Raw genomic sequence first — 25,244 nt, 5'->3', positions numbered from 1 at the left:
GGGGGTTTGGTGGTGGGGGCTGTCAATATTGTGAATGGAAACTGCGGGCTGTCTGTCAGTCTGCTGGTGGCGTGCTGCGGGGAGAGGAGAGGGCACATTTTCTTCAGAACTGAAATAACAATGACTGCTGCTGTCCCTTTAACTGTCTGCAAAACACCCAAATTCATGGAGATGTGCCCACATGATGAGGTCTGCAACAATGCAACCTGTGCTGAGACCTGGTAGCTGTTGCAGTGTAGGTCACATTCACACAGTCTTTTATGTTGGTTTAAAGGACAGGTTCACCATTTTCTCAAGCGTGTCTTAATGCAACAGTCAGGTGGCCAAATGAACACTAGCAAGTTTTCCTCACTGTACTCATTCCTCCTGTTCATACTGACTAATATAAGATCCCCTTCCAGTGTGTTTTCAATGTAACTGATAGGGGGCAAAACCTATAATGTGTCTGCACAGTCATTTAAAAGCTGATGTTAAGCTTACATTCATATGTGGATTATGTCACATTTCAGCATCAGATTCCCTCTTTGTGTTTCCCTGTTGGGCTGTGGTGGAAGTATCGTAACGAAAAGAGGGACTTTGGCACTAAAAAGCCTGTAACATTGAAATATATCTTCTTCATTTGACTCATTTGTTTTTCTCTCATTTCTTTTACATCTTTGCACAGAAGGAGGACTGTGGATTTTTCCCTACATCACTTACATCATAAGTGCATTATGAACTAATGGTTACAGCAAGAAAAAACATGTTTTATTGTTCATGTGGGCTCCTGACTGTTGTCTCTGTGAACCTATATACTTTAAGAGTGCATAGGTTGCCTGCATGTTTCTCAATGGCATATTGTAAATGCATAAACCTGGTATTTTATGACAGGTTATATGTATTTATTGTACATGAGCAAAGTAAAGTACATTAAGGCAGGGACTGACTTCATCATCCACATGGCAGAATAGTTTATACACCTTCATGGATGACATCATAATAACTATGTGTAGGCGTTTAATTGTCAATTAAGTTATTCAAACATAATAAAATACAACTACTGCCGTACTTTTCCACCTCACAAAGCTCTCTGGAAGGTCAACATCAAGGTGTGTCAAGTTTGTCCGGGATTTTCTGTCTCTTGGACTCTTGTTCTCACGGGTGAGGGCGGCTTAATGCTGCAAGCAAACTAACCAAGGTAAACAAGCCTGTGGGCTACGGAGAGGATTTTGGAGGTCTGATGTGTTACTGCTGGCCGAGTGAGTCAGACGTTTCATATGTGCTGATCACCAGATGGGAATTAAACATAGATCAGGAGAGTGTGGGTGAATCACGCAGGCAGCATTTCTCAGTGAATCAAACTACTATGTCTTACAACACAAAGCACCTGATCAGCATGTTAGCTTTTATTCACAGTGTGATACTCTGAGCTGACTTATCATATTTGGTTTGAAAAGGTCCCATCACTTTGAAGTGAGGCGCTTATCACCGTTCAAAGTACATCTGTTCAACAGCCTACATAACTGCTGAATGTCAGAGGGTAGGATGGCAAAGATAGAAGCCTTGTGTGTGTGTGTGTGTGTGTGTGTGCGTGTGTGCGTTCGTTCGTGCGTGCGTGTTACCTTACACTAAAATAATACAATACACTTCTATATTTCAGAAATATTCAAATTGATTCTTCCTGCAATCCTTTTTCGTGCCAGGGAAGAGAGGGAGGCACAAAGAGGCACTGTAGTGGAATACATACACAAACACACACACATATACACACACAAACACACACACACACATATATATATATATACACACACACAGAGAACAACTTAGCATGCAAGATGTGTCCAATAAAATTGATTTTTGATGGTGACCTAGTGTAATTTGAAGCATACTGTCTTGGCATGACTGCTTATGAGAAACACTCAGACAGCAGTTCATACATGCTTTGACGTAACCACGATGAGATGATTGATTATTTGGGTTGAGAAAATGTATTCTGTGTGCTGCAATGTAGTAACAACATCATAAAAATAGTCAAGAAGGGGGGGAAAAAAATTATACTTGTTCTCTGACCGTCTTTCACAACGTTTTATGACTCCATCGTGCATGGCCACGCAGAACCAGGCCAGCTTATTAAAGGGGAATGCACTCTAAAATTGAATTGACATACATTACATCTGTTATAATGTGCAGCACAGTTGTAATTTGTGAATGTCAATGAGGCTCTTTTACTACTATAATCATATTTATTTAATGTTTCCTCTACTATGTAACTATTTTGGACATTTTTTTAAATACTTTTGACATGTATTTTTATATATTTTTGATGCATCATTATACCTGTTGTTCTGTTCTTTGGTAATAATGTAATTTGACTGGGTTTCACTGGGTAATTATTGAACTGACAGTTGTTTTCAGGTGTTTATCACCCTGGTTGGATTGGATGGTTAATGATTATCAAGGAGCCTTTCAGCCTGTTAGTATATATTCGTACATATAGGTGTGGCGGCCATTTATTTTTGAAACACTTTGCTCTGAGGAAGATCTGACCGCGATTGAAATGTACCCTTTAAGACACATATGAGGTTTAGAGTCTGTGTGCAAGTGTTACTCTTCATCAATTATTCACAAATTAAACTCCAGAGACAACAATGTTGATGATGTAATGACAGTAAATCATAGAGAGCACTACTAATGGCAGCAATGGGGATTTTAATGAGATATGATGGCCTGTTGCAGCTGGAGGCCTTACATTGAAGCAGAGTGTAAAATCTCAAAATATTCAACGAGCCTTAAAAAAGTGAATCAATACTTTATTTATTGAGAACCTTTCAGGCACAAAGGAAATTCAAAGAGATTTATATATGACAAATAAAATGTATAAGACCCACATTTAAAAATCCAATACAAAAGAAAAATAGAATAAATTACATTTTGGTGTTAAACATCAGATGAATTAAATAAAATACAGACACAAAACAATTAAAGACTTTATATAACAGCATGTTTGAACTGAGTACGTTAATTTAATTCATGTCTCAATTCTGGTTTCTAGTTTGTGCTGACAGGTGTCTTCTTTTAAATAAAATTGTGTCCGAATATGCACGACTATCAGTGTTTAAATACTGTTTTTTAGTGTGAATTCTCCCTTTAAAGCCTCCATGTGGTTATTCAGTGTTACCATAGCGACATCTAGTGGACAAACTGCCTTCCCACAGCTGCTGTATTTAGACATTTCTGTAGCTCTTTGCATTTCTTGCTTGGTTTTATAGTCTTTTCGTCAGATTTTGACTAATTTAACATTTAAACCATTTTCAGGTTGTTTTGTGAATGCATATAAATAATTAACCATAGTCATACATGTGTGGTTCAAGCCTATAGATTTTATTTTATTGGTGTCTTTGTGTCCATCTGCTTTACAACAACACACATCCTGCACACTTGAAAGTCTAACCACTTCCTCCTCAAGATCAGTTTAAAGTTAATGAAAATATTAATTGTTAGTCCTATCTAATCATGTCTGATCCCATTTGGTTAAGTCTACACTGGTGGGATTAGCCCTCCATGTCTGCACTGATTGACGCGTCATTAGCTGCGTGAAATGCAATTAGACTGTCCTGTACTTTGTCTAGATGTGGAGGCCATCGAGCAATAATCGTATTGTCCTCCTTGCACAGGTCTAGCGCTTTCCCCTCTGACAGACTGATCGATGATTATTGGCAGTCAGCTCCACGCATTGATCCAGACTTTTACGCTTTAAAAAAAAAAAAAAGTCTTGTGTTGAAGTCTGTGTGTCTGTGTGTGTGTGTGGACCATTAAGGTGCAAACTAGTGCGGTCCATTTCCCCAAATATTTGATGTTAAGATAAAGCAAGGCAATAGTAGATCAGGAAGTCGGTGACAATACCTACAGCCATGTGAATAATGAGGAATTTGCGCTGACCACCAACACAAGTTCAATATTGACTTTTGTGGAGCAGCTCCGCCTCCGACGTTTCAAATGAAATGCCTTGCTTTGCTTTAATGTAATGTGTAAACCACACTGCACCCACTTCTTCCTCCTCCTTAAAGGCCTCCTATATATTTTTTTTTCTGTCTCCACAGCATCTAAACTTCCACAAACAGCAGTTGTAGCAAGCAAAGGGGATTTCATGTTTCACAAATGGAAGGGAATGACCTATAAATTGGACTGCTTTTGAATGCAAATGGATGGATGTTAATTAACACCTGTGTTGTTGATTGAAGGAGCTTGTTGGCCTTTGATTGAAAAGAAATGGCACCTAGGAGTATCAGAAGTGGCTTTGAACTATGAAACCTGTCTTTGATTGACATGGGAAGGAAGAAAGACTGAGAAATATCACACAAAGGGCATCTTAATTTCCCGAATTAGGGGTTGTAATGTGAGGGAGAGGGGATACCATATGTATTTTAGGCTCTGGAGAAGAGGCATTTAGACTGGCCTTTGGCTGGACTGGACTAGAGATCTGCTGTGAATTTACATGTCTGCACTGATGTTTCTGACATCAGACAATCTGATTGACCAGTTTGTACCTCACTTGTAGGCCTTTGATGGAGATGAGTCTGAGTTACAGACCTTATACTGTTCATATTCAACACTCATCTCTTAAATAACCCCTGTGGAATTAACTTTTTAGAAATAAAGGTTGCCCTTTTTTCAGTTGCCAATACTTTAAAGATATAATATTGTGATTATGTCCTCAAAAACATAACACAACTGTATGCCACTGCACCATTATTTAATGATTGATGTGTGCTGTGCTATTTTGTGCATATTTACAATTCTGCGTGTATGACTTTTACAACATATGTAGATTTATTCTATGTTTAAGGTGCCTTTTTAACATCTGTCAAGGGACAAGGATTAACAATTCTGGATCATTAGAAGCTTTCCCCCATTGATCAATGTTATGTCTCTGTAATTCATGTCAGATTTACTAATAAAGTTTAAAAAAAACAAAATCAAGGTTTAATTTTCCATTACTTTGTGATTTGGATGAGTAGAATAAATGTTTTCAAATGACAATGACAATGTCCCACTTTAGAATGAAACATTACTAATAAGATATATTGTTATATTATGCACAATACAATCTCAGCATTATTGTTGTATACCAAATTGTATACCAAAAGTTGCATAAAAAAGGTGCAAAAAAGCATCATAATTACAGTAAAATTACAATGAATCAATTTTAAAGGCAAAACGACAATTTAATTTAATAAAAAGTATATTAAAGTAGATATTATGTCTACATATAATAACAGCAGAGTGATATAAGTTGTCTTAGTACTACACACATGCACATAACTGTCATGCATAAAATTGGATAGTTTTTAAAAAAAAGTTTCCCATACAGTGAAATATTTGAGTAACGCATGCTGTGATTGTACTAATCATGAGTCGTGTCATATGGTATCATGTCTACAGCACTAATTAATATTTCTGGCACTGCAAGCTGGAGTGAGCGGGTCTGGCAGTCATCTGTCATTTGCTCTTCCTGTGTGCTCCTTCAGTCTGTCTGACATCTCTGAGCAAACACAGCCCAATACACAACCGCAGGCAGGGCCTTCTGGGCAGCCAGTGAGAGCACCCCTCTTCTAATGTTTGTGTGACAAAAAAGGCAAGGCAAATCCTCGCAATGGAATCAGATAATCACCAACCTGTGAAGAGCCTGCCCCAATCCACATCCACGCCGGCCCCCCGGCCCCTGGATTAACTGTCTGTTTGGCTAATAATTTTAATCTGTTGGAGAGGGCCAAGAATGGGTGACAGGGCTTGGAATAAACATCTAATCCTATACTCCCCTCCTCCCATCTCTTGGAGGCCTGCGTTTCTTCCTCAGCCCCCCCCCCCCCCCCCCTTTTTTTTTTGGTACATGAAATGAACAAATTGGATGGCCTGGTGGTTTTTCAAGCAGGTCGTCCTGGTCTCAGTCCATCTTTGCTGAACGTAAATGCTTTTATAGCCACCCAGACAGAAATAAGTCTGCTGTGTGACAGACTGTTGCCAGACTGCCCTGGTCTGACATCGTCCAGAGGAATGTACACGTCAGAGCGTGGGGTGTGTGTATAGACAAGGGTGCTACAGAAGAGAGGGCACTTCAGGTTCACAGGGTCAAGAGATGTCTGTCTGGGGCTCATGTGTGGCAGCAGACGACACACTACGGAAAGTTTTCAAATTATGGAGAAATAAAAGTGTCAGGACAAAGATAAAACCAAAACAATTTGTTAAAATAAATGACATGAAGACCACTTATAATTATCTGTAAGTCCCATTAACCTCTCTCTGATTTACTGGAAATAAGAGCAGTAAGTCATCCAAAATCCAGATGAATGTCAAACTCATTGGTGATGACTTAACTATTAATTAGGGCTGATCAGATGTAGGTTTTTGAATCACAATACTGATATTTGTAGTCAATTATATTTTAAGTTTGATATATTTCTGGACAAATTAATGCACACATTAGTTGTTTTCTGCTACAATCTTATTCATTTTAGGAGAGAAAAGCCTCTGAAAGTAGACCAAACCCTGCACCAATTTAAGTATTGTGATGCTTGATTTGGCCTTTAAAAATATGGCTTAACAGTTATATGAATACATCAAATGCACACAAAAACCTAAATTTGATTCTCTGATTTGCCAATTCAAGATCAATCCAAATGAACGTGTTTATTTACACTATAAAGATCAGATTTTAGACCCTCATTCTGGCTTCAAATGCAACACAGACATCAAGCATAGTTTTAGTGGAGCTATGGTGAAATTACACCCACACAATACGGATGGCACTCGAGTCTAATTGTTGCTGTTTGAAGTATGGCCACTTAGATATCCTGTTTAGGATGGGGCTGTATTGTCGCACCTTTGTTCTGATAAGGGTCCCTGCCCCCATCGACAAAGTGCGAACGACTGGGAGGGCCGCAACAATATAAGGGGCCGGAGAAGTGTCAGGGGGCCACTGTCTATCTCTGGGTGACTTGTGCTACCGTGCTGCTGTCGATCACACTGAAGTTTTCCTCATGGATTTCCTCGGCGCTTGTGTCCTGTGCACCGTTTTCTTCGGTCTCAACGAGGCTTTTACGCATCAGGATATGAAGGACGCTCTGCTGCAGAAACTGGGCTTGGATGAAGTTCCTAAGATCCATAAAAGGGATTTGGAGAACCTGGTTATTCCGGCGCATATCAGAAATAAGTACATGTCCATGCTGAAGATGCACCACAGCAGGAGACGCAGGTCTTTGCCGAGCCTGGCGGGCATCCTGAGGGGAATCCCTGGCAATGCTGGTAAGGACCTTCCTCGTTATTAAAATATATAACATGTAATTATGTAGCAATTAATAAGAAAGTGACTTTGGCACCGGTAACAGTTCAAGTAAACAGCTATTTTTTGCGCGTAATTGTGACACTTGATGCGTAAAGACAGTTTTACGCACCGAATTGCTTTTACCAAATAGTAATTTCTGGATAATTTAAAAAAAAGAATGTCACCTAATTGCTTAAATGCTTTGTGTTTAGATATTTCTGGAGAGTATGTGTACTCTGACACCACCCGGAATCGCATGGTGTTCGACATGGAGGCGAGGATCCCGGAAAACAGCGAGGTGACTATGGCGGAGCTGAAGCTCTACCAAAGGGCTTCCTACCAAAAACGCTTCGCAGTGGAGAGGAAGAACCACCGGCCCGTTAACAACGCCCGGGTCAGCATCTACTGGGTGGAGGTGCTTCCTAACGGATCCAACCGGACATCACTGGTAGATTCACGGTAAGAGATGTTTTTTCTCTCTTATGACGTGTTGTAAAAATATATTCACTATACTGCAACTAAGAGGCGACATCATTACGCCTATAATTAAATGTTATTCATCCTCTCAGTGGTTGCCAAACAGACAATCGGATCAGGAAATATCAGTTTTACCTTCTTCTAATTAATTGTCCTTATCGCTCGTGTTTCACAGGTTGATCCCCATTCACGAGACCGGCTGGAAGAGCTTTGATGTGACACAGGCGGTGCACTATTGGTCCAAAAGCCAGCAGAAGACACCTATGCACCTGGAGGTGTGGATCGAGGGCGAGAGACCTGGCAGCTACGCGGCAGAGATGGCCAAGAGTGTGCGCTTTACCACCCAGGAGCAGACGGACAACACCTTGGGAAAGCCCGAGCTCATCCTCTACACACTCAACCTCGAAGAGTACGGGTAAGGGCGCGAGCGTTTGATATACAGGATATTGTATCAGTGTGACAATTAGCCAATATCCTCCTTTTTTTCTTTTTCTTTTTCTTTTTTTTGGGTACCTGTCAAGCATTTGCATTCGTTATTAGAGTTGTAGCAGGGTGGCACAGAGGCGTTAGTTTACTCATTCTCATTGTTTGGAGAAATTTAACAACAAATTACTGACTGGCATCAATAAACAACCTGCACTTGCTCTAATTTGAAGTATTTTGTCACCCTGATCTTTTTTTAAAAACATATTGTTTTTAAAAGTTAAGACTTCTACATATACATATATATATATTCAGATTAACCAACAAAAAACCCCCACATGAATCATAATTGGATAATATCTTGGCAGGGGTGTAGCTAAGAGATTCTGGGCCCTCTTAATGAAATGCTTTGGCACCTCTCACCCCCCCCCCCCCCCCCCTCTCTTAAATGAACAAATTATCTAACTGTCTTTATCTTTTCTTCTGCAGCTCTCGTGGTGACTGCGACATCAACCAAAACAAAGACACCTGCTGCAGGGAGCAGTACTTCATCAACTTCCGTGCCCTCACCTGGACACAGTATTGGATCATCGAGCCGGCGGGTTACCAGGCCTTCAGGTGCACCGGAGGATGCAAGCAGCCCAAACGCAACTACGGATACGGAGAGAGGAGGTGTACAGTGTCTGAGAGCGCCCCGTTGCCCATCATGTACCTGGTGAAGAAGGGGGACTACACAGAGATAGAAGTGGCGGAGTTTCCCAATATGATTGTAGAGAGGTGTGCGTGCACAATGGACAATGTTTCCATAGTATGAAGTGAAGCTGATGAAAAAACTGCTATAATAAGTCTATAATGACTGAGAAGTGTTATAGTGTCATTGGGGGATTGACATATTTAATGGTTTTTAACAACACGTCTAGTACTTTCTATTTAAATAGACATTTATTGGGAGTTTCACACACAACACTAAACTCCATTTCCTTTCACAAGCACTTTTATATATTTTGTAAATTTTCGATATCCTTTTTTATTTTTATTCGAATTTGTATGAGTTGAGTCGAATAAATCATTCAAATTCTGTCTGATATGTTATATTTTCAAGCTGTACATAATATGGATGAGTTTATGTTTGGAAAATAAAATATTTTGTTTCACTTAAAGCTTCTGGTCGTCTTCTTCTTCTTCCCTGCTGTCTGTCTGCACCCGAGCCCCCTTTTCACATTCATGACAGCATTCACATGCAGTTACATACAGCTGCCGGCCTCCTCTTTCACCTCTCTATTTGCACTTATAGGAAATTGTGGAGCAGAGCAAATAATTTGCCTAATGACTTATAACACTTGTTACACTGAGGGCACGTTGTTGACGACAATGAGGGTCCAACCTGCCTGTAATGCTTTATTTGCAGTGGGAAGAAGCTACACGGCCACATACAGAGATACATGGAGTCAATTCACATTAAGTGAGAATGGGGGTCCTTGTGTGTTTACATCAGGCTTAGACCGGGCCAAACGTTGGTAATCAGGGCCAATGCCTAATGCGCTGTTTGCTGTCTGAGTGGGGGGTCTTGTCATTCACTAATATGCTGCTGATGGAGGTAAACATGCAGGGCCAGCCGAAGACAAGCAGCTGTGTGTTTTGGAGGGAAGTGGATTCCCATCATGCACCTCAGGCAACACCATGATGACGCACGTGAATAGAGGGAATGCAGGTGGTGTTAGAAAGAAACATGAATGTCAAAAAAGGTCCTACATACTGCTTTTAGATAAATATACAGTCTATCAAACATCCTCACGCCTCTTTCTTTTAACATTTAATCAAAGTAGGTTTAATGCAGCTTTTTAACACTGAAAAACTCAACTTAATATCAAGGTGTAAACAGATCCCTATACGTATTCCTCCCACCTTTAACCTTTGTGTTGTCCTCCCGGGTCAAATTGACCCTGTTTTGACTGTTCCTTCTTTCCTCCCTTCCTTCCTTCTCTCTTTCTTTCCTTCCTCTCTCTTTCCTCTCTTCCTTCCTTCCTTCATTCCTCCCTCCTTCCTCCTTCTCTCTTCCCCCCCCACCTTCCTCCCTTCCTTATTTCCTCTGTCCTTCTTTCCTTTATTCTTCCCTTCCTATTTTCCCTTTTGCTTCCCTTCCTCTGTCCTTCTTTCTTCCCTCCTTCAAACCTTCCGTCCTTCCTTCTTTCCTTTCCTCCCTCCTTTCCTCCCTTCCTTCCTCCTTCCTCCCTTCCTTGACATCAAGGACAACACGAGGGTTAAATCAACACGTCAAAATCCTCACCGATGCAGCCGAGTAGTTTTAGAAGTCATAATTATTTAAGTAGAGAGTCAAGTGCTTTCAATTGATTCTCAGTGAGATGGGATCAGAGGAAAACTTAAACCATTAAAGGAAAGAAATCATCCAAGCGACTCAAGTGAAAGGATGAAAGAACATTTCCAACATCCTTTAGAGTGCAGTTAAATCAGTTATTAGGAAATGGAAAGAGAACAGCTGTAAATGTGCTCTGAGCAGGCCGAGCTGAAAAACTGAGACGGTGCATGAGATGATGGGTACATAGAGAGACCTGTCACTGCTTTGAAGGAGTTCAAAGCTCCAGAGGTTCAGATTTTAGGGACTGTAGAGGGATAACATCAGTCGAGTAGATGCTTCACCAGTCAAAGATTGGCAGGATATTCTAAAGTCAGCAGGAAGAAGTTTTTTATGGTTTGATGGGAGCAAAGTTTTAGTTTTCTGGCCATCAGAATAAATGTAGTGTTACACTGCCGGCAGTTACATGTAACAGCATTACGTGATTTAATTACAATATAAATGTAACTGTAATGTGGATGATTACAGGTGGTTACATCTTTTCCTCATTTTTAAAATATTTAACATGTTACTGAATACATATACTGCTGTTTTTAATTCTTTGAAATCAATATTTTTTATTTTTTATTAATAAATCATTATGTGGTCTTATTGGGAGCAGTTTAAATGGTGTCACAGTACCAATTAAGCCCATGTCAGACTTTTTTCATATTCCAAAATCTACATGAACTAATGAATACATTTTCAAATGAGAGATAAATGTTGCTTTATAAGAAATGATCTCTCTCATAAATGATGTCAGTATCTATGAAAAACACCTGAATTTAGATGTTGGTGCTTAATGTGCTTAATTTCAGTTTAACAGCTGAAAACATTTGTTAGAAAATTGTAAAAAGCAAGTACCTGAAACAGATACATTATTTATTAACTAGTCATCTGTAACCTTTTACATTTCCAAAGTAACCTTCCCAACCCTGGTGGAGTGTATTTGTAAAATAAAGGCATTGAATGAATGAATGAATGAATATAAAATGATAAATTCTATTACCTCCAACTAGTATATCATGAGAATCTGCTCTCCAGTAACCTGAAAGACAGACGGGCCAGTACACCATCACAGCTTCTCTGCAGCAGGCTTTGTGAAGTGATGAATGCAATGAAATGAATGCAGGGAAGTATAGTCTGGATGAAAGTTGCAATCTGGGAATTTAGTTTTAGAAAAAAAGACAATGTGCAAAAGTATGAAAGAACAAGTTATCATGTTATGGAGTTTTGCAAATAATGGGAAAGGGATGCATCTATTGTAGCTAAATACTAACATGGAGAGGGGCAAATATAAGTGTTTAGAGTTTATATTAGATCAATTTGTAAGGATCTGTTTTCACTTGGACAATAAAGCCACATTGACCTTCGTGTCGTCCTCCTGGGTCAAATTGACCCTGTCTGTTTTGACTGTTCCTTCTTTCCTCCCTTCCTTCCTTCTCTCTTTCTTTCCTTCCTCTATCCACTTTTCTTCCTTCCTTCCTTCCTTCCTCCCTCCTGCTGCCTTCCTTCATTCTCTCCTTTCCTCCCTTCCTTTCTTTCCTTCCTTCCTTCCCTTCCTTCTTCCCTCCCTCTTTCCTTTCCTCCCTTCCTTCCTTCGTCCCTCCTTTCCTTCCTTGACTCGAGGACAACAGGGTTAAATCTACTTTAACACTTTTAAGGCAATAAAAAGGAGTAAAAAAAAACAACAAAGCCACTGTATACCAGCTTCTTTAACTTTAATAGAATTGAGACAAATTTAAAAAGAAAAAAATACAATCCCAGATTTTTGAAAAAACACAAATATCAAAAAACTGTCCGATAGAAAAAGACAACAAATCTCAAAGCTTTTGCACTGTTGGTTTAATAATAAAAGACCTGATATACAACCTGCAACATAAAGCGATTAAAAAATATAGTGTCTGTTGTTTTTTTTTGTTTTTCCTTCTTCTTCTTCTTCTTCTTATAGATATTAGACTGTAAACTCAAAAGCTCGCATTCTGCTAGATTTTATAATGTATCCAGTACAATTAAAAACAAAGAGGGCAGAAACTCTCCAGACATTTAAATATAGTTCATCACACAGCAGTACTCGGGCAAACTAACACTTTCTTCATCACAACACAGTTATTACTTGGAAGTCAATTAATGTACATTCGTGCATGGTTTTTGAAATAGTGGTGAAGTATTTACATGTTTAAATATCAGCATGGGCAGGAAATCAATTTTTAAAAAAAAGACGAACCGGAAAAAAAAATAAAACAATGAAATGGACAGACACCAGTGTATATATTCTGTATAAATGGTCTGTTTTCCTCTGCCAGGATAATGTGGTGTGGCACATTATATAAGCTGTTAAATGAGGAGCTGCCATTCATTGCTTGGGCCACACAGTTACCAACATGTTAACTCTTAATGCCTTGAAATCATTTAGCGATACCTTTTTAAAAGAAAAAAGGTGTGGAGAAAGAAATAAAGTTGATCTCTGCTTCTTTTCCTTCAGCTTGGAAAAAAGATTTGGTGTTGTCGATCGCAGGTGTGTTGCGACACTGTGTAGCCCTTTTTCTTTTTTTTTGGTTTGCTGGTGGAAACAAATGAGCGACCTCTGGCTGTCTTCAACCACTTTTTGTGCTCAACTAGCATCAGAAATGTACTTTGTTGAAATAGTGGTAATTTAAATTTGAAATAAAAGAATAAACTTTTAAATAAATGTGTGGTTCTGAGTTTTAATTGATCAGTGCTTGCTGTTTTCAGAAGTTTCTGCACTAAAAAGAAAAAAAAAAAAAAGGAACCGTCAATAAACGACAAATCTAAGAACCACACTTCCTCCTGAAAATCAAGCGTAGTCAGTGCCCTAATTAAGAAATATAAATTAATTAATTCCACAAAAAAAAAGTAATACTAAAAAAAAATGGCTTACTTATATCCTTAAAATGGCTTGGCCAAAATACTTTCCCAAAGCAATGTACATTAGAATAGCTGTAGGAGTGGAAGTGACGTATCAAAGACTTAGGAGGAATACTTTCCTAATGAGGTGTCGACTGGGGCCGGTAGCGGGGCTGATGTCCTTATTGTTTGAAGTAGCAAACCAGGCCATCGCCCATTCAAAGGTCTTTTACACACCTTTGAACTGAATCAAAAGTCATAAGCCAGGAAGAGATGTAAAAAAGCCAACGAGTTGTTTATTGTAGGTCTATGGAGTTTAGGTTACAGGTTTGATGATGGGAACAGAAGACAAAAAAAAAAAAAAAAAAAAAAAGAATAAACTGTAATTAATTTGTTTCATTTCAACTGTTTGACAGTCGAGACTATTGACAGTCTAACAATAGTATCCAGCTAACCGTGCTGCTTCTCGCTAAGAAGACACGGCTCCTTTCAAAAAATCATTACTGTTTTTAAACTTCTCATACAAACTACGCAAACACAAATATTTACAATTCGTAATTAAAAAAAAAAAAAAAAAAAAAAGCACAGATAAAATGCACAACCCTGAAAAAAAGGAGGAAAAAAAAAAAAAATCTGAACATTTAGCCAGACTGGCAAAAATGTTTCTGGTTCCTGATATTACAAACATTAGATTTTTTTTTTTTTTTAAAAGCACATCATTTAAAAGTGGTGAAAAAAGGATAATATACAACAAAAGAGAAAAAAACCCAAAAAAACAGATGATTGAATGACACTCAACCCACGTTGTACATGTGTGTACAGATATATATAAAGATCAATTACACTCGGGATACAGCCTGGTCTCCTCTCTGATGTGGAATGTTGTTTCTCCAGATCGCTTTAAGTCTTTGTTGGTTTTAGTTGGTGGGTTTTAAATTCTTTTTCTGTATTTTTTTTTTTAAAAAGTGGGCTCTAGAAGAACAAAAAAATAATAATAATCAAACAGCGGGGTGGAGGGATGTTCCGTGGCTAGTGGTGGGTCTCAGTGTCGGCCACCAGTCCGTTAGAACAAGTGTCTTAATAATATCCAGGCTGATACTGCTGGCTCCACGGCTTCTGGTTCCAAAACTGCACAGGACACACAAGACATGCAAAAGTTTACTAATATGACACAATCTCACATTATCTACCTTCAGTTTTTATGTATTTCATTGCCTTCAGTTAAGTTTGGTGCTGTTAAAAGCAAGTCTAGTCCAAAAGTTGTTCCTTGTAGCTGCACTTCTGACACTGCAAAAGTCAGTTTAAAGCCTATAAACGTGTACTGTGAAAGACGAGACTTTAACTGCATGTTAGAGACTTTTAAAAAGCAGCCAAAATGACTTACCCCTTGCTGCCAACTCTGGTTGAAGGCCTGAGCCTTGTCCATGCCGTTCCTGTTGCCGCCAAAGTTGCCGCTATTCCTGTTGTTACCAAAGTTGCCGTTCTTGTTGCCAAAGTTGCCACGGTTGCCACCCCTCTGCTGGAACTGTAGGGACAAAAAAACAAAAAAGGAGATGTCAGTTAGAGTATTAAAAAGGGTGACTGCATATACCTTATCTTTTTTTTTTTTTTTTTTTTTTAAAGCTGAGGAAAGATTGATTGCATGTTCACATTTTAAAATATTTGAATGCTACAGACGACTGAAATCAACTCAAACTGGACGACAGGATGTGCAGGTGTCACTGTCTAACCCACCTGGCCGGGATGTCCCCTGTTTCCGCCGCGGTTCATGTTGCCTCCACCTCCTCTGCTCATGTTCCCCCCCCTGTTCATTGGGCCACCTCTGTTCATGTGACCTCCCCTGGGGCCCATGTTACCCCTCATTGGTCCGCCTCTGGGGGATCCACCCAGGCTGGGAATGGGACCGCCACCTCGGTTGAAGTTGCCGCGGTTGGGGAAACCTCCTCTGAATGCTGGTGGAGGCAGGAAGCCGCGTGGGGGGCGACTGAAGCCGCCGCGGGGGCCTGGGGCTGCAAACAGAACAGACATATGATGAATTAGATTGGCCCTTTACTGCAGGCCTGATGGAGCTTTAACACCAACGTGGCACTCTGGGCTGTAATCATGTGTTCCCGATCCTACCTCCTCTAAAGTTGCCTCTATTCTGGAAACCTCCACGGCCACCACCTCTCTGGCCAAGTCCACCGCCGCGGCCAAACTGGTTCTTGCCTCCCCGGCCGCCGCCGCGGATGCCGCCACCTCTCTTTGGCGTTGTGCTTCCCTGGTTGGGTTTCTTCTCGGCGGGCAGAGCCGTCTTGCTTTCCTCTTTGTACTGTTCCAGCAGCTTGGCACCGTCCTCCTTCTGAGTCTCAGCAAAGATGACCTCATTGAAACTCTCTCCTTCCTCGGGCAGAGAGAAGAAACCTGAAAGAGAAGGAAAAGAGGAATGAAAACACATATATAACCACATCTGGAAAAGAAAGCCAACCAAGAGTCACCAAGAAGAGGTTATGACTACATTCATCTACACTTAAAAATTATTAGTCACTTGTTCCCAGTCAAACACAACAAAGTTTTACATCTTTAAGATCTTAGGGGTTTTTTTTTTTACCTTTCATTTTGAGGACAGCGTGCTCGGGAACTTCTTTGCCGTCACTCTCAACCTTCTTCTGGACTCTCTCCTTGAAGTCGTCGTCAGAGGGCAGGACCACCACAGCCTTACGCTGGAAGCCTGCGAACAAGCACATCTTCCTCTTCTGGCCTGGGGCAGACAAATTAGTCTGAAGAAGAGGAGAAAGAGGCTCAGTTATATAGTGTGACTTTCATACAATTTATTCCAGTCATATCTGTATCATGCTGGTGAATCACTTACATGATCCAGGATGTAGTTTCTCTTCTTGCGGGCGGCGATCTCGATGAACTTGCCCAGGAAGAGTGGTGCTCGCTGGGAGATGGCGGTCAGTTTTGTGATGTCCTTTGACTGACGCTTCAGGCTGTTGATCTGTTCAAATGAGTGAAATACGGTGAGAAGAATAGCGGGAAAGAGGTTCTATGTCAAGATTTCACTGTTACTAAGTCAAGAAGCTACTATTATATCACAACTGACCATCATCTTGTCCACAATGGTGTCACTGCCCAAGATGTAGTATTTGCCGGGGTTCTCCTGGACATGGTTCTTCACCCATGTAGTCTTCCCTGAGCCTGGCAGGCCGACCATCACGATGATCTATGCATTAGAAAAGGGGGGAAAGAAAAGAAAAAAGTCAAATCCATTGAAAAAGTTTAATTTACTACAAAAGAGAGGATAGTGTGACTCATGATGACTGTGCTAACCTCGCAGTCCGCCTTGGTCTGTGGCCCCTTGAGCCCTCTGACTCTGTCGTCCACTGCAATCTGCTGCAGGAAGGTGTAGCCCTGGGGCTGAGGGAAGTAGGGAGTCTCCATCTGGCCAAAGTTGAACTCTACGGCGCAGTTGTGGCAGATGACGTGGGGGAAAAGAGCCTGGCCGTTCAGGCTGTCCTTGCTGACCTGGAATGCGACAGCTGGCTCTCCTCCGTTCTTGGAGAAGGACAACACCAGTTCATCGCCCTCAAAGTCCTGAAGAAAGAGAAAAGTTGCTGTTTATTTGTGCACTGGAACCTGGAAAGACACTGAAAAAACATTTATATCTACTTGCACTTAATTTTCAATATAAGAAAAGGCTGCAGTTGTCATTGCTCTTATATTAGAGAGAATGACCGGTTCTTCATATTTAAATTTTCTCTGAATGCATATTTTAAATTCTATGCTAAATAGAAATAGCACTTGATCCAACTGTGTCTTACAATAAGGCAGCAGACGACATCATTCTCCTCATAGGTCTCTCCAAAGTCCTCTGTCACACAGTTGGTCGTCTTCTTGCCCTTCCCAGAGTATGCGTAAGAATGCTCCTCCTCACCTAAAATATAATGGGAGAATACATTCAGTGACAGTTAGCAGTTATTACTCAATTACTGCACCACTTCCCAGTCACTGGGACTCAAATGCTGTGTGAATCATCCGTGCTGGCAGTAGGCCAGTCACCATAACCACGATGCGGCCAGAACTGAGGCCATTTCACATTAATGTGTCATGCTGCTTATTAACCACTAGAGGGATCTCAGGACAAGACTGGGATTCAAAAGAGGACACCAGCCTCATTGTTTAATGTGAACTAAGCCAATTTATCTACACACCCAGTGCAGTTGGATTTGTCCAAGTTGTAACTGTTAATACAAGGTTTACTTTGTTGCTGACATTAAATTAATAAAATGCACCATTAAAGCAAGATACTGTGCAGGATGTGGAATGAGTGAATCATAGCAGATGGCTGAATTAATTTGGCCATCTTAGAAGGAAAAAAAGCCATTATGTTTCAGTCTTTATAGACAGTCGAAACATCTCTTGCACACAAAGACTTGAGTAGTTTACTATGTATTGAAAATAAGAAGGGACGCCCACAGTTTCTTCACTTCCTCAATAAAAGACAGTTTAATGTTGTATATATTAGGAGTACCTTTTCTAAGCAAGTGAAGACAGTGTGTGGACATTCCCTTCTTTTAGTCGTTACAGGCAAAAAGCAGCTAAAAACAGCCAAATTTTCTTTAACAGCTAACATCTGCATGTGTGATGTGACCAAGTATGAATCATTCTGGCAGTGAGTTAAACAAATGTTGCCATGGGTGGATGGAAAGTGTATGACTGTATGACATACCACTTACATACCCAAGATACTGAATGCATGAATGACACTGCCAACAGTTAGAGAGAGGGTGAAACCGTAGCGCTAAAGCGAGTGTAGAGACACTAACCGAGCAGCAGCGTGCCGGTAGCCAGGGACCAGCCGACCTGCACGTCATGGATGTCCATGTTCTTACTGGAAATGTGCTTCACTGGGATCTTCTCTGTAATCTGTTGACAATAAGCAGGAAACACATGTTGTGAAGTAATGAATTCTTTGAGAATGATGAACAGGTTACCTCACACACAGTGTATGTATTAGAGCTGTACCTTCATCTCAAAGCAGGCTTTGCCTTTGTTCACTCCATAGGTAGCCTTGCCTCCGGACCAGAGATAAGCAAAACTTTCCATTGTGAGAGATGAGGCGCTGTAACGGTCCCGCGACACCTTAAAGTGCAGGTCACAATTGTCTAGAGAGAGAAAAGACATTCAATATCTGCATCTATGACATGTGTTTTATAAACAGATTTTAGTATATGTATAGACATTACATATGATTTCTTATCTTGCAATTGGCTTTTTTTTAACTGTTTGCTGTACATTGCTTTATTACTTTTATGCTTACATTGAGTTGCTGGAAACCTGAATTTCCCCATTCGGATCAATAAAGTGACTATATCCCTCCATCTATTCTGAATATCATATGCTCTAAGTGTAATTAATGTTCTAGTTAGATATTTGAAAATATAACCAGCCTACACTGGAGAAAAAAAAAAGCATTGGTGTAGTCACATCATATCTAAAAATCACTTACAGGTATCCAGGCAGACTTTTGTGTCGTCAAACTCCTCATCCTCTTCCTCCAGGGGCGGCACAGGAGACTTAAATGAGGCCCTGAAAAGAGACCACATGCAGTCAATTGGAGGATTCGCAATCATTTCAGCTGCATGGGTACCACTTGCTGAAAAAATATAAGTGGAGGGGAAAGAAGTTGGAAGACTAGTGTAAACAATACAAAAAGAAAAAGAGAAAAAAAACAAAACATAAAAAACTGTAAATTGGGCAGGCGAGCCTCCAAACTCTTTTTGGATTGTCAGCTGTAGTGTGGGCCTTGGCAAACACTTACCTTGCAGTATCCAGTGAAATCTAAAATGTGAGAGATACACAGAGAGACAGCACCTCCGCTAGCCTTAGCATGCAAGGCTATCCCATTGATTTAAAAAAAAAAAAAAAAAAAAAAAAAGTGATAATCAGACAGACTTTTACCCCCTTTTTCACATCAAAGTGTGTTTATGGTCTCCAGCACTGCTAGTGGGGTCAGTCAGATAGTGATAGTGATTTAAAGTTATATTTAACTTCCAGTATGTGGAATCCTAAATGAAAAGGTCACGACTGTCTCACACTGTGGTGTGTAGCTATATAAATGATGCTTGTGTTTAGCTAGTCTGAAATGAGCATTCATTATATTCATTATACATAGAGCTACAGCAACTTACCAACTCTGTAGCTTGAGAGATTAGATACCTAATTCTCTAGTTGAAAAAAAAAAAGCTAGTGAAAATGTTAAAGACGGTACAAAAAGGGTCATGCTTAAGCATTTTGCCACCTGAGGCAGTCCAGCAGCAGTAGCAGTTGCAGCAGTAGTAGAGAAATTATTTAGGATTTGGGGGTTCATCATCCCATTCTCATCTGCAGCAGTCAAAAGGACATCTGCCATGATATTTGTCCTCTAACAGCCTCGAGTGCTGTTACAAATGGCTGCAATGGGGAGATTTATGGTAGCTCTGGAGGACATTCTGTCTTAACTGGAGCATATGGTCAGTGCAGCCAGCCAGCAGGTCACACATACTGGCTGCTGCTCTACAGGCCTGTGTGTGGCTGCCCAGGGGCCTACGATTTCACATAGTGTAGATTAATACGCTACAGTATTATAAGGGGAAAAATACGGTAATGGGAAAATGAGGAGACTGGACTTTGACTTGGAAATGAAAGGCCGCTTTGAATTATAATTCAAAAAAAAAAAAAAAAAAAAATCTTGGCTCTCGGGAGGAAAAAAAAAACATTTGTAGAGGCAGCAATATTCATGAAGAGTCCCAGGCTTTTCCAAAAAGAACATTTTAAAAAAAGGAAAAAAGTGATCCCATTTCCTGCCAGCTGATCCTCAAACTGTTAACAGCGCAATGAAAACAAAACACTGACCAAGAAGTAGGTACATGTACGCACACACACACAAACACTCACATACACACCATGCATGATGTCACCTGCACAAGGGGTAGAAAACAGCCTCGTAAAACACACACACACCAATGATGACATACACACAAGACATGATACATGAGACAGAAATAGCATTTTGACGTCATACAACCAGTGAAATTAAAAACAAAAAACGAAAATAATTAAAAATAAAAAAAAAGACCATTGCGAGGCAAAACGATGGACGGTCAATAGCGAGTTCCTCCGTGGACGTATCCAAAACACTTTGGGATTTTTTTTTTTTTTTTCTGTTGTTGTTTTGTTGGTGCTACCCTGCAGCAAATGGACCCCTCCTTCCACGCCTCTCAGCTATTCCTTCCCCAACCCTCCCTCCTTCCCTCCCTCCCATTGAAAAGTGCACATCTGCTACTTTCTTCTGGGTTCTCTTTGAGCAGCCTTGATTCACCTTGAGGACACAACCAGCTTTTTTTCCTCTTCAAAACAATAATAAAGTGGCATGAGGAACAGATGTGGAAAATTCATAAGAGACTTGATAGATGCACTTCTGCTACAGAATGCAGTCCTTTATATAAAAAGACAATGTGAGTGGGCACTGTAAAAGGGTAAATGGTAAGGTTCTTTTTTAAAAAGTAGACAGGGATGACCCTCAAGACATATGTGTGAAAGTAGGGTTATTAATAGATGTATAATACTTGAAAAATGAGGATTTTCCTCTTGCTAGTTATATATAAATATATATGCGCATTGGCACTTAAAGCCAATACAGTTCAACAAAGCTATGGATGGCACTTCAGGGATGCTGAAGGCCATTTTTGCTCTGTCCCATCCTTACCAGCTGTATTTGTTCTCTTCAATAAATTCAAAGTAGCCCCTTCCATGTTCCTCCCGGCGTCTCTTAACACCCTTCTTATTCTTCTGATCAGCATTCGTGTCTTTGTCCGCATCCCCTTTGAAAATAGAACAAACATATAGAATGAGGTGCTCCTTTTTGTGTGAGAGAGGTCGGACTGGCAGTGGGGTTCTGTCCCACAAAGCCCGTTCATTAGTTACATAGTCGACCATAATTAATCAATAATAATGATCATTATAATAGTATGAAAAGAGGTAACTAAGAGGCAACACCTCAGAATTACACTTAAAACAAATACAGTCATACTCAACAAGCTTTAAATGACCAGATAGTAATTACAATGCAAGCTGGTCCAAAAATGAACAGTGTGAACAAGTGTTTGCTGGGGATGTGGGGGAGAGAGGAGAAAACAAGTCTCTGCAAAAGAAAATAATGGGGACATTATATTAACCCTGCAATATAGGGCTTAAAATGTATAAATATATACACTTGTCAATAAGCTTCTCAAATAAGCTTTAATTATGTGTACTTGTTGACTGGGACAAATGCATCATGCAAAGGTAAAGGAGAAACCTATACCAAGAAATGCACTTGTACTGACCCCCCCTCCCCCCTCTTATCCTACCCTGAATAACTTTAGATGCCTAATAGTAAAAGTTGTGCATATATATTTCTATATTTCTCACCTAACAAACATGAAAGGTTTTGTAATCAAACCGCAGACAGACTCAACCACGTGTTAGCTAGACAAGCAGCTTCAGTGCCTGAATGTGAGCTGACTCAGGGGTTCCCAACCCTTAAAAAAAAAATCCATGTGTAGACACTTTAACCCCCTTAAAAATCTTGGAAATGTGGCTTTAATGTTGTAAAAGTTGCCCAAATCTCTGCAGTAGCTATTTTCACACATTTCATTGCTATGCCACGTTTAATATGACTAACCTCAACTATAATGTTTTAAAAAGTAGGTCACTTTCTTAGCTAATCTCTTCCAACATGGGGAACCACTGACTGAACTAGCCGACCAGCTAAGCTATTAGCACCACAAGACAAAGAAAGAAAAAATGACGTTAGCCTTGCCAAAGCTAACATGCTAACCAACAGCGGGGGCGCAACGCAAAAAATAAAACCTTTAATTAATCTGTGACAATTGATTTTTACTCTACTTTCGACTCATGCAGAAATGTAGTAGCAGCATCCACTAATGTAATACCCGCTCTTATATTAACGCTATTCGGCTAAATTGTCTAATTTTAATATTATAAAAAAGATGCTAACCCGGTGCTAATGCTAATGTTAGCTGGCCGGCTAACTAGCGCTAGCATGGAATGGTAAGTAAGGTCACGCCATTCGTGTACCATACAGATATCGGAGCGGAGGGTTTTTGCGTTTTAATCACGCATTTTTAACGCTATCGACATATTTAAAACCGACTCCCGTTTGCGTTTAATATCAAAAAAATCGACACCCAGCCACAGTCCATCCAGCCAGTCACATTTTCTTTCCAGTCGACTCACCCTCAGCAGCAGGCTCCCCGGGCTCACCGTCCTCCGTATCTATCTTCTCCATGTCATCCACGTCTCCCTTGAGCATAGGATCCATGTCGTCCTCCTCCTCTTCTTCCTCTTCTTCCCCTTCACCCATCTCCTCGTCTTCTGCAGCAGTAGCAGCGGCAGCAGCAGCGACATCGCCCTCGCCATCACCCCCATTCTCAGGCTGCTCCTCTTCTTCTTCCTCCTCCTCCTCCTCTTCTTCCTCATCGTTGTTGGCCTCCATGCTTTCTTCAATAGGGCCCTCGCCTTCTTCCTCCTCGCCCATGCCTTCTTGATCGCCGGCTCCGTCCGCAGCAGCCGCCTCCGGGTCCAGTGGGGAGTCTCCGGCCAGGGCCTCTTCGTCCAGCGCGGCCTGCAGGCGGTCCATCAGCTCGGCCTTGAGCCCCTTGTCCGACAGATCGCGCTTCTTCAGCTCGTCCTTCAGCTCGTTCACTTTCAGTTTTTTCACGTTGATTGAGCTCATTGTGACTGTGTGTATGTGTTGTTTTTTGACGACAAAATAGATTTTAAATAAAAGTCACAAAAAACACGACGACAAATAAATAACCGGACGCCCCTTTTGTTAAACGGATGAAGCTCAAAACTGCGCCAAATGGCACCCGCTGTCCGACCAATGTTTTACCGGCAGAAGAGCCTGCGGTGTGGGGGAGGAGGATGACGTGCGCTACCGTAGTCACTGGGAGAGCGGCGCAAGCGTGTTTATATAGCCCGCTGACCATCTGTCACTACCGTAAATACACTAAACAAAATCTCTGTTGTGGGGGAAAAAAGTCCTCAATATTATGCTCTATGCGCTTTAAAGCAGGGGCGATTGTAGGATGAGACCTTTAAGGGGTCTCAGCTCCTTATGAAAATTTGACATACCTGCAAGAATTTTCTTTTAAAATACAGCAGTAATTTATTCATTTTTAGGGGTGCTGAGATCAAATTTAGGGGCACTAGAGCAACCCTAAAAAGGGTCTAAAATTGCCCCTGCTTTAAAGATTCCTGCAGTTTATAGTTTTAAAGGGTTACTCCACCCAAATATTGCTTTCGGTCTAACTACTTATAGTTTTAAAGGTTCATTCCACTGAGATATTGCTTTCTGTCTAACTATTTCTAGTAGTAAAGATTCATTCCACCCAAATATTAATTTTGTCTAACAATTTATAGTCTTAAAGGTTCATTATACCCAAATATTCATGTCATTATGGATACTGACATGATTTATGAGGGAGATCATTTCTTATAAAGCAAAATATATCTCTCATTTGAAAATGTATTCATTAGTTCATAGATTTTGGAATATAAAATAAATATATTTGATGGAAAACAGTCAAAACTTTGGCATGGGCTTAATTGGTACTGTGACACCAATTGAACCCATATGTGCTCCATATAAGACCACGCCATGATTTATTTACAAAATATAAAGAAATATATTGATTTCAAAGACTTAAAACAACAATATGTGTATTCCGTAACATGTTAAATATTAAAAAACAAGGACAAAACTCTCCTGAGCAAAATTTTAAAGGACTGACTCCAGGTGTAACCCTCATTTTCATAAGTAACTGTAATTTAATTACATGTTTTTCTCTTAGTAACTGTAACAGATTACAATTACATTTATTTTTTAATAAAATTACATAACGCTGTACATGTACATGTAACTAGTTCCCCAACTGCGTATTAATCATAAAGAAAATATGAGATAACTAAACAGTCTGCAACAGTCTATGTATATAGTCTCGGGAAAGCCTGTATATTTGCACATTTATTGCTAATCTATTTACACAAATATATATATTATTTAATTTTATCCCATTTTTGTCTTCTTTTTTGTTGATTTTATTTTTTAGAACATTTTCACCTTCATGATGCTACTTTTTTCCATGTATACTGCTATGTCAATTTGACATTTTTCCAAAAGGTGGCTCAATAAAGATACATCTTATCTTAAAGAACAATAGCCCTATGTAATACAGCAGGAGCTCGACCCATACCAAGGGATTAAAAATCAGGATTACTTGGCCTCTGCAACAATTTTGACCTTTGAGTTTTTGAGTCCCCTAACTTTATGGAGGTGAAATACCTAACTGTGTTATAATTCTAATTTAAAAAATGCTGTATATGTGCAGACTTTTTCCCATATTTTGCATAGCTCAGCAGGTACATATATTGATATGAAATGTAATCATGATGGATCCTGCATTTATACTGAAGGCTGTTAAAGGAATTGCATGTCTCTATTTACATACAGGCTGGTTTATAGGCTATGAGTATTCATTTGATAGAGGGTGCATAAAAAACGATTACATAACCCACAGTATGAGGACCTTGTATACAAGAGAGCAATCACACCGCTGAAACTACAACTATTGACTGTTCAACGCCTGATCCAATTGAATGTTAGTCTGAATACTTGCTCCTTACTGCCTCCCTGAGGAGCTTCTAATAATCACCCAAGTAAATCCAAGCGCGTCCTGCCGTGCGCTCACTCCCTCTCCACTGTGCCACTGTCATCACTCCACCTCTTGACACAGT

General features: G+C 40.2%; 2 protein-coding genes across 2 annotated transcripts; one reads left to right on the top strand and one right to left on the bottom strand.

Annotated features, from left to right (window-relative positions):
• The first annotated feature begins 7,016 nt into the window (after positions 1 to 7,016).
• On the top strand, positions 7,017 to 9,014 carry lft1 (lefty1). Its single transcript, XM_053337274.1, has 4 exons — positions 7,017 to 7,281; positions 7,513 to 7,759; positions 7,953 to 8,192; positions 8,690 to 9,014. Exons 1-4 carry the CDS (start codon positions 7,017 to 7,019, stop codon positions 9,012 to 9,014), a joined length of 1,077 nt encoding a protein of 358 aa, XP_053193249.1.
• Positions 9,015 to 12,250: 3,236 nt separating this feature from the next.
• hnrnpub (heterogeneous nuclear ribonucleoprotein Ub) lies at positions 12,251 to 23,319 on the bottom strand. Its single transcript, XM_053337272.1, has 14 exons — positions 22,683 to 23,319; positions 21,151 to 21,265; positions 18,913 to 18,992; positions 18,429 to 18,568; positions 18,230 to 18,329; positions 17,225 to 17,337; positions 16,734 to 16,997; positions 16,507 to 16,626; positions 16,273 to 16,401; positions 16,012 to 16,180; positions 15,543 to 15,824; positions 15,156 to 15,430; positions 14,806 to 14,946; positions 12,251 to 14,549 (listed from the first exon to the last, which is right to left on the bottom strand). Exons 1-14 carry the CDS (start codon positions 23,179 to 23,181, stop codon positions 14,499 to 14,501), a joined length of 2,478 nt encoding a protein of 825 aa, XP_053193247.1. The 5' UTR covers positions 23,182 to 23,319; the 3' UTR covers positions 12,251 to 14,498.
• Between the last annotated feature and the right edge of the window lie 1,925 nt (positions 23,320 to 25,244).

The sequence above is a fragment of the Scomber japonicus genome, chromosome 17 (genome assembly GCF_027409825.1).
Source record: "Scomber japonicus isolate fScoJap1 chromosome 17, fScoJap1.pri, whole genome shotgun sequence".
Classification (NCBI taxonomy): domain Eukaryota; kingdom Metazoa; phylum Chordata; class Actinopteri; order Scombriformes; family Scombridae; genus Scomber; species Scomber japonicus.
The sequence above is the reverse complement of the archived record's forward strand: the minus strand, read 5'-3'. Positions and strand labels throughout refer to the sequence as shown.

Coding starts and splice junctions, on each gene's coding strand:
- lft1 (XM_053337274.1), top strand. CDS start 7,017: ATGGATTTCCTCGGCGCTTGTGTCCTGTGCACCGTTTTCTTCGGTCTC. Junction 7,282..7,512: donor GGGAATCCCTGGCAATGCTG/GTAAGGACCTTC, acceptor CTTTGTGTTTAG/ATATTTCTGGAGAGTATGTG. Junction 7,760..7,952: donor ACATCACTGGTAGATTCACG/GTAAGAGATGTT, acceptor CGTGTTTCACAG/GTTGATCCCCATTCACGAGA.
- hnrnpub (XM_053337272.1), bottom strand. CDS start 23,181: ATGAGCTCAATCAACGTGAAAAAACTGAAAGTGAACGAGCTGAAGGAC. Junction 16,627..16,733: donor AGACCAAGGCGGACTGCGAG/GTTAGCACAGTC, acceptor TCTAATGCATAG/ATCATCGTGATGGTCGGCCT. Junction 14,550..14,805: donor ACCAGAGTTGGCAGCAAGGG/GTAAGTCATTTT, acceptor TGTCCTGTGCAG/TTTTGGAACCAGAAGCCGTG.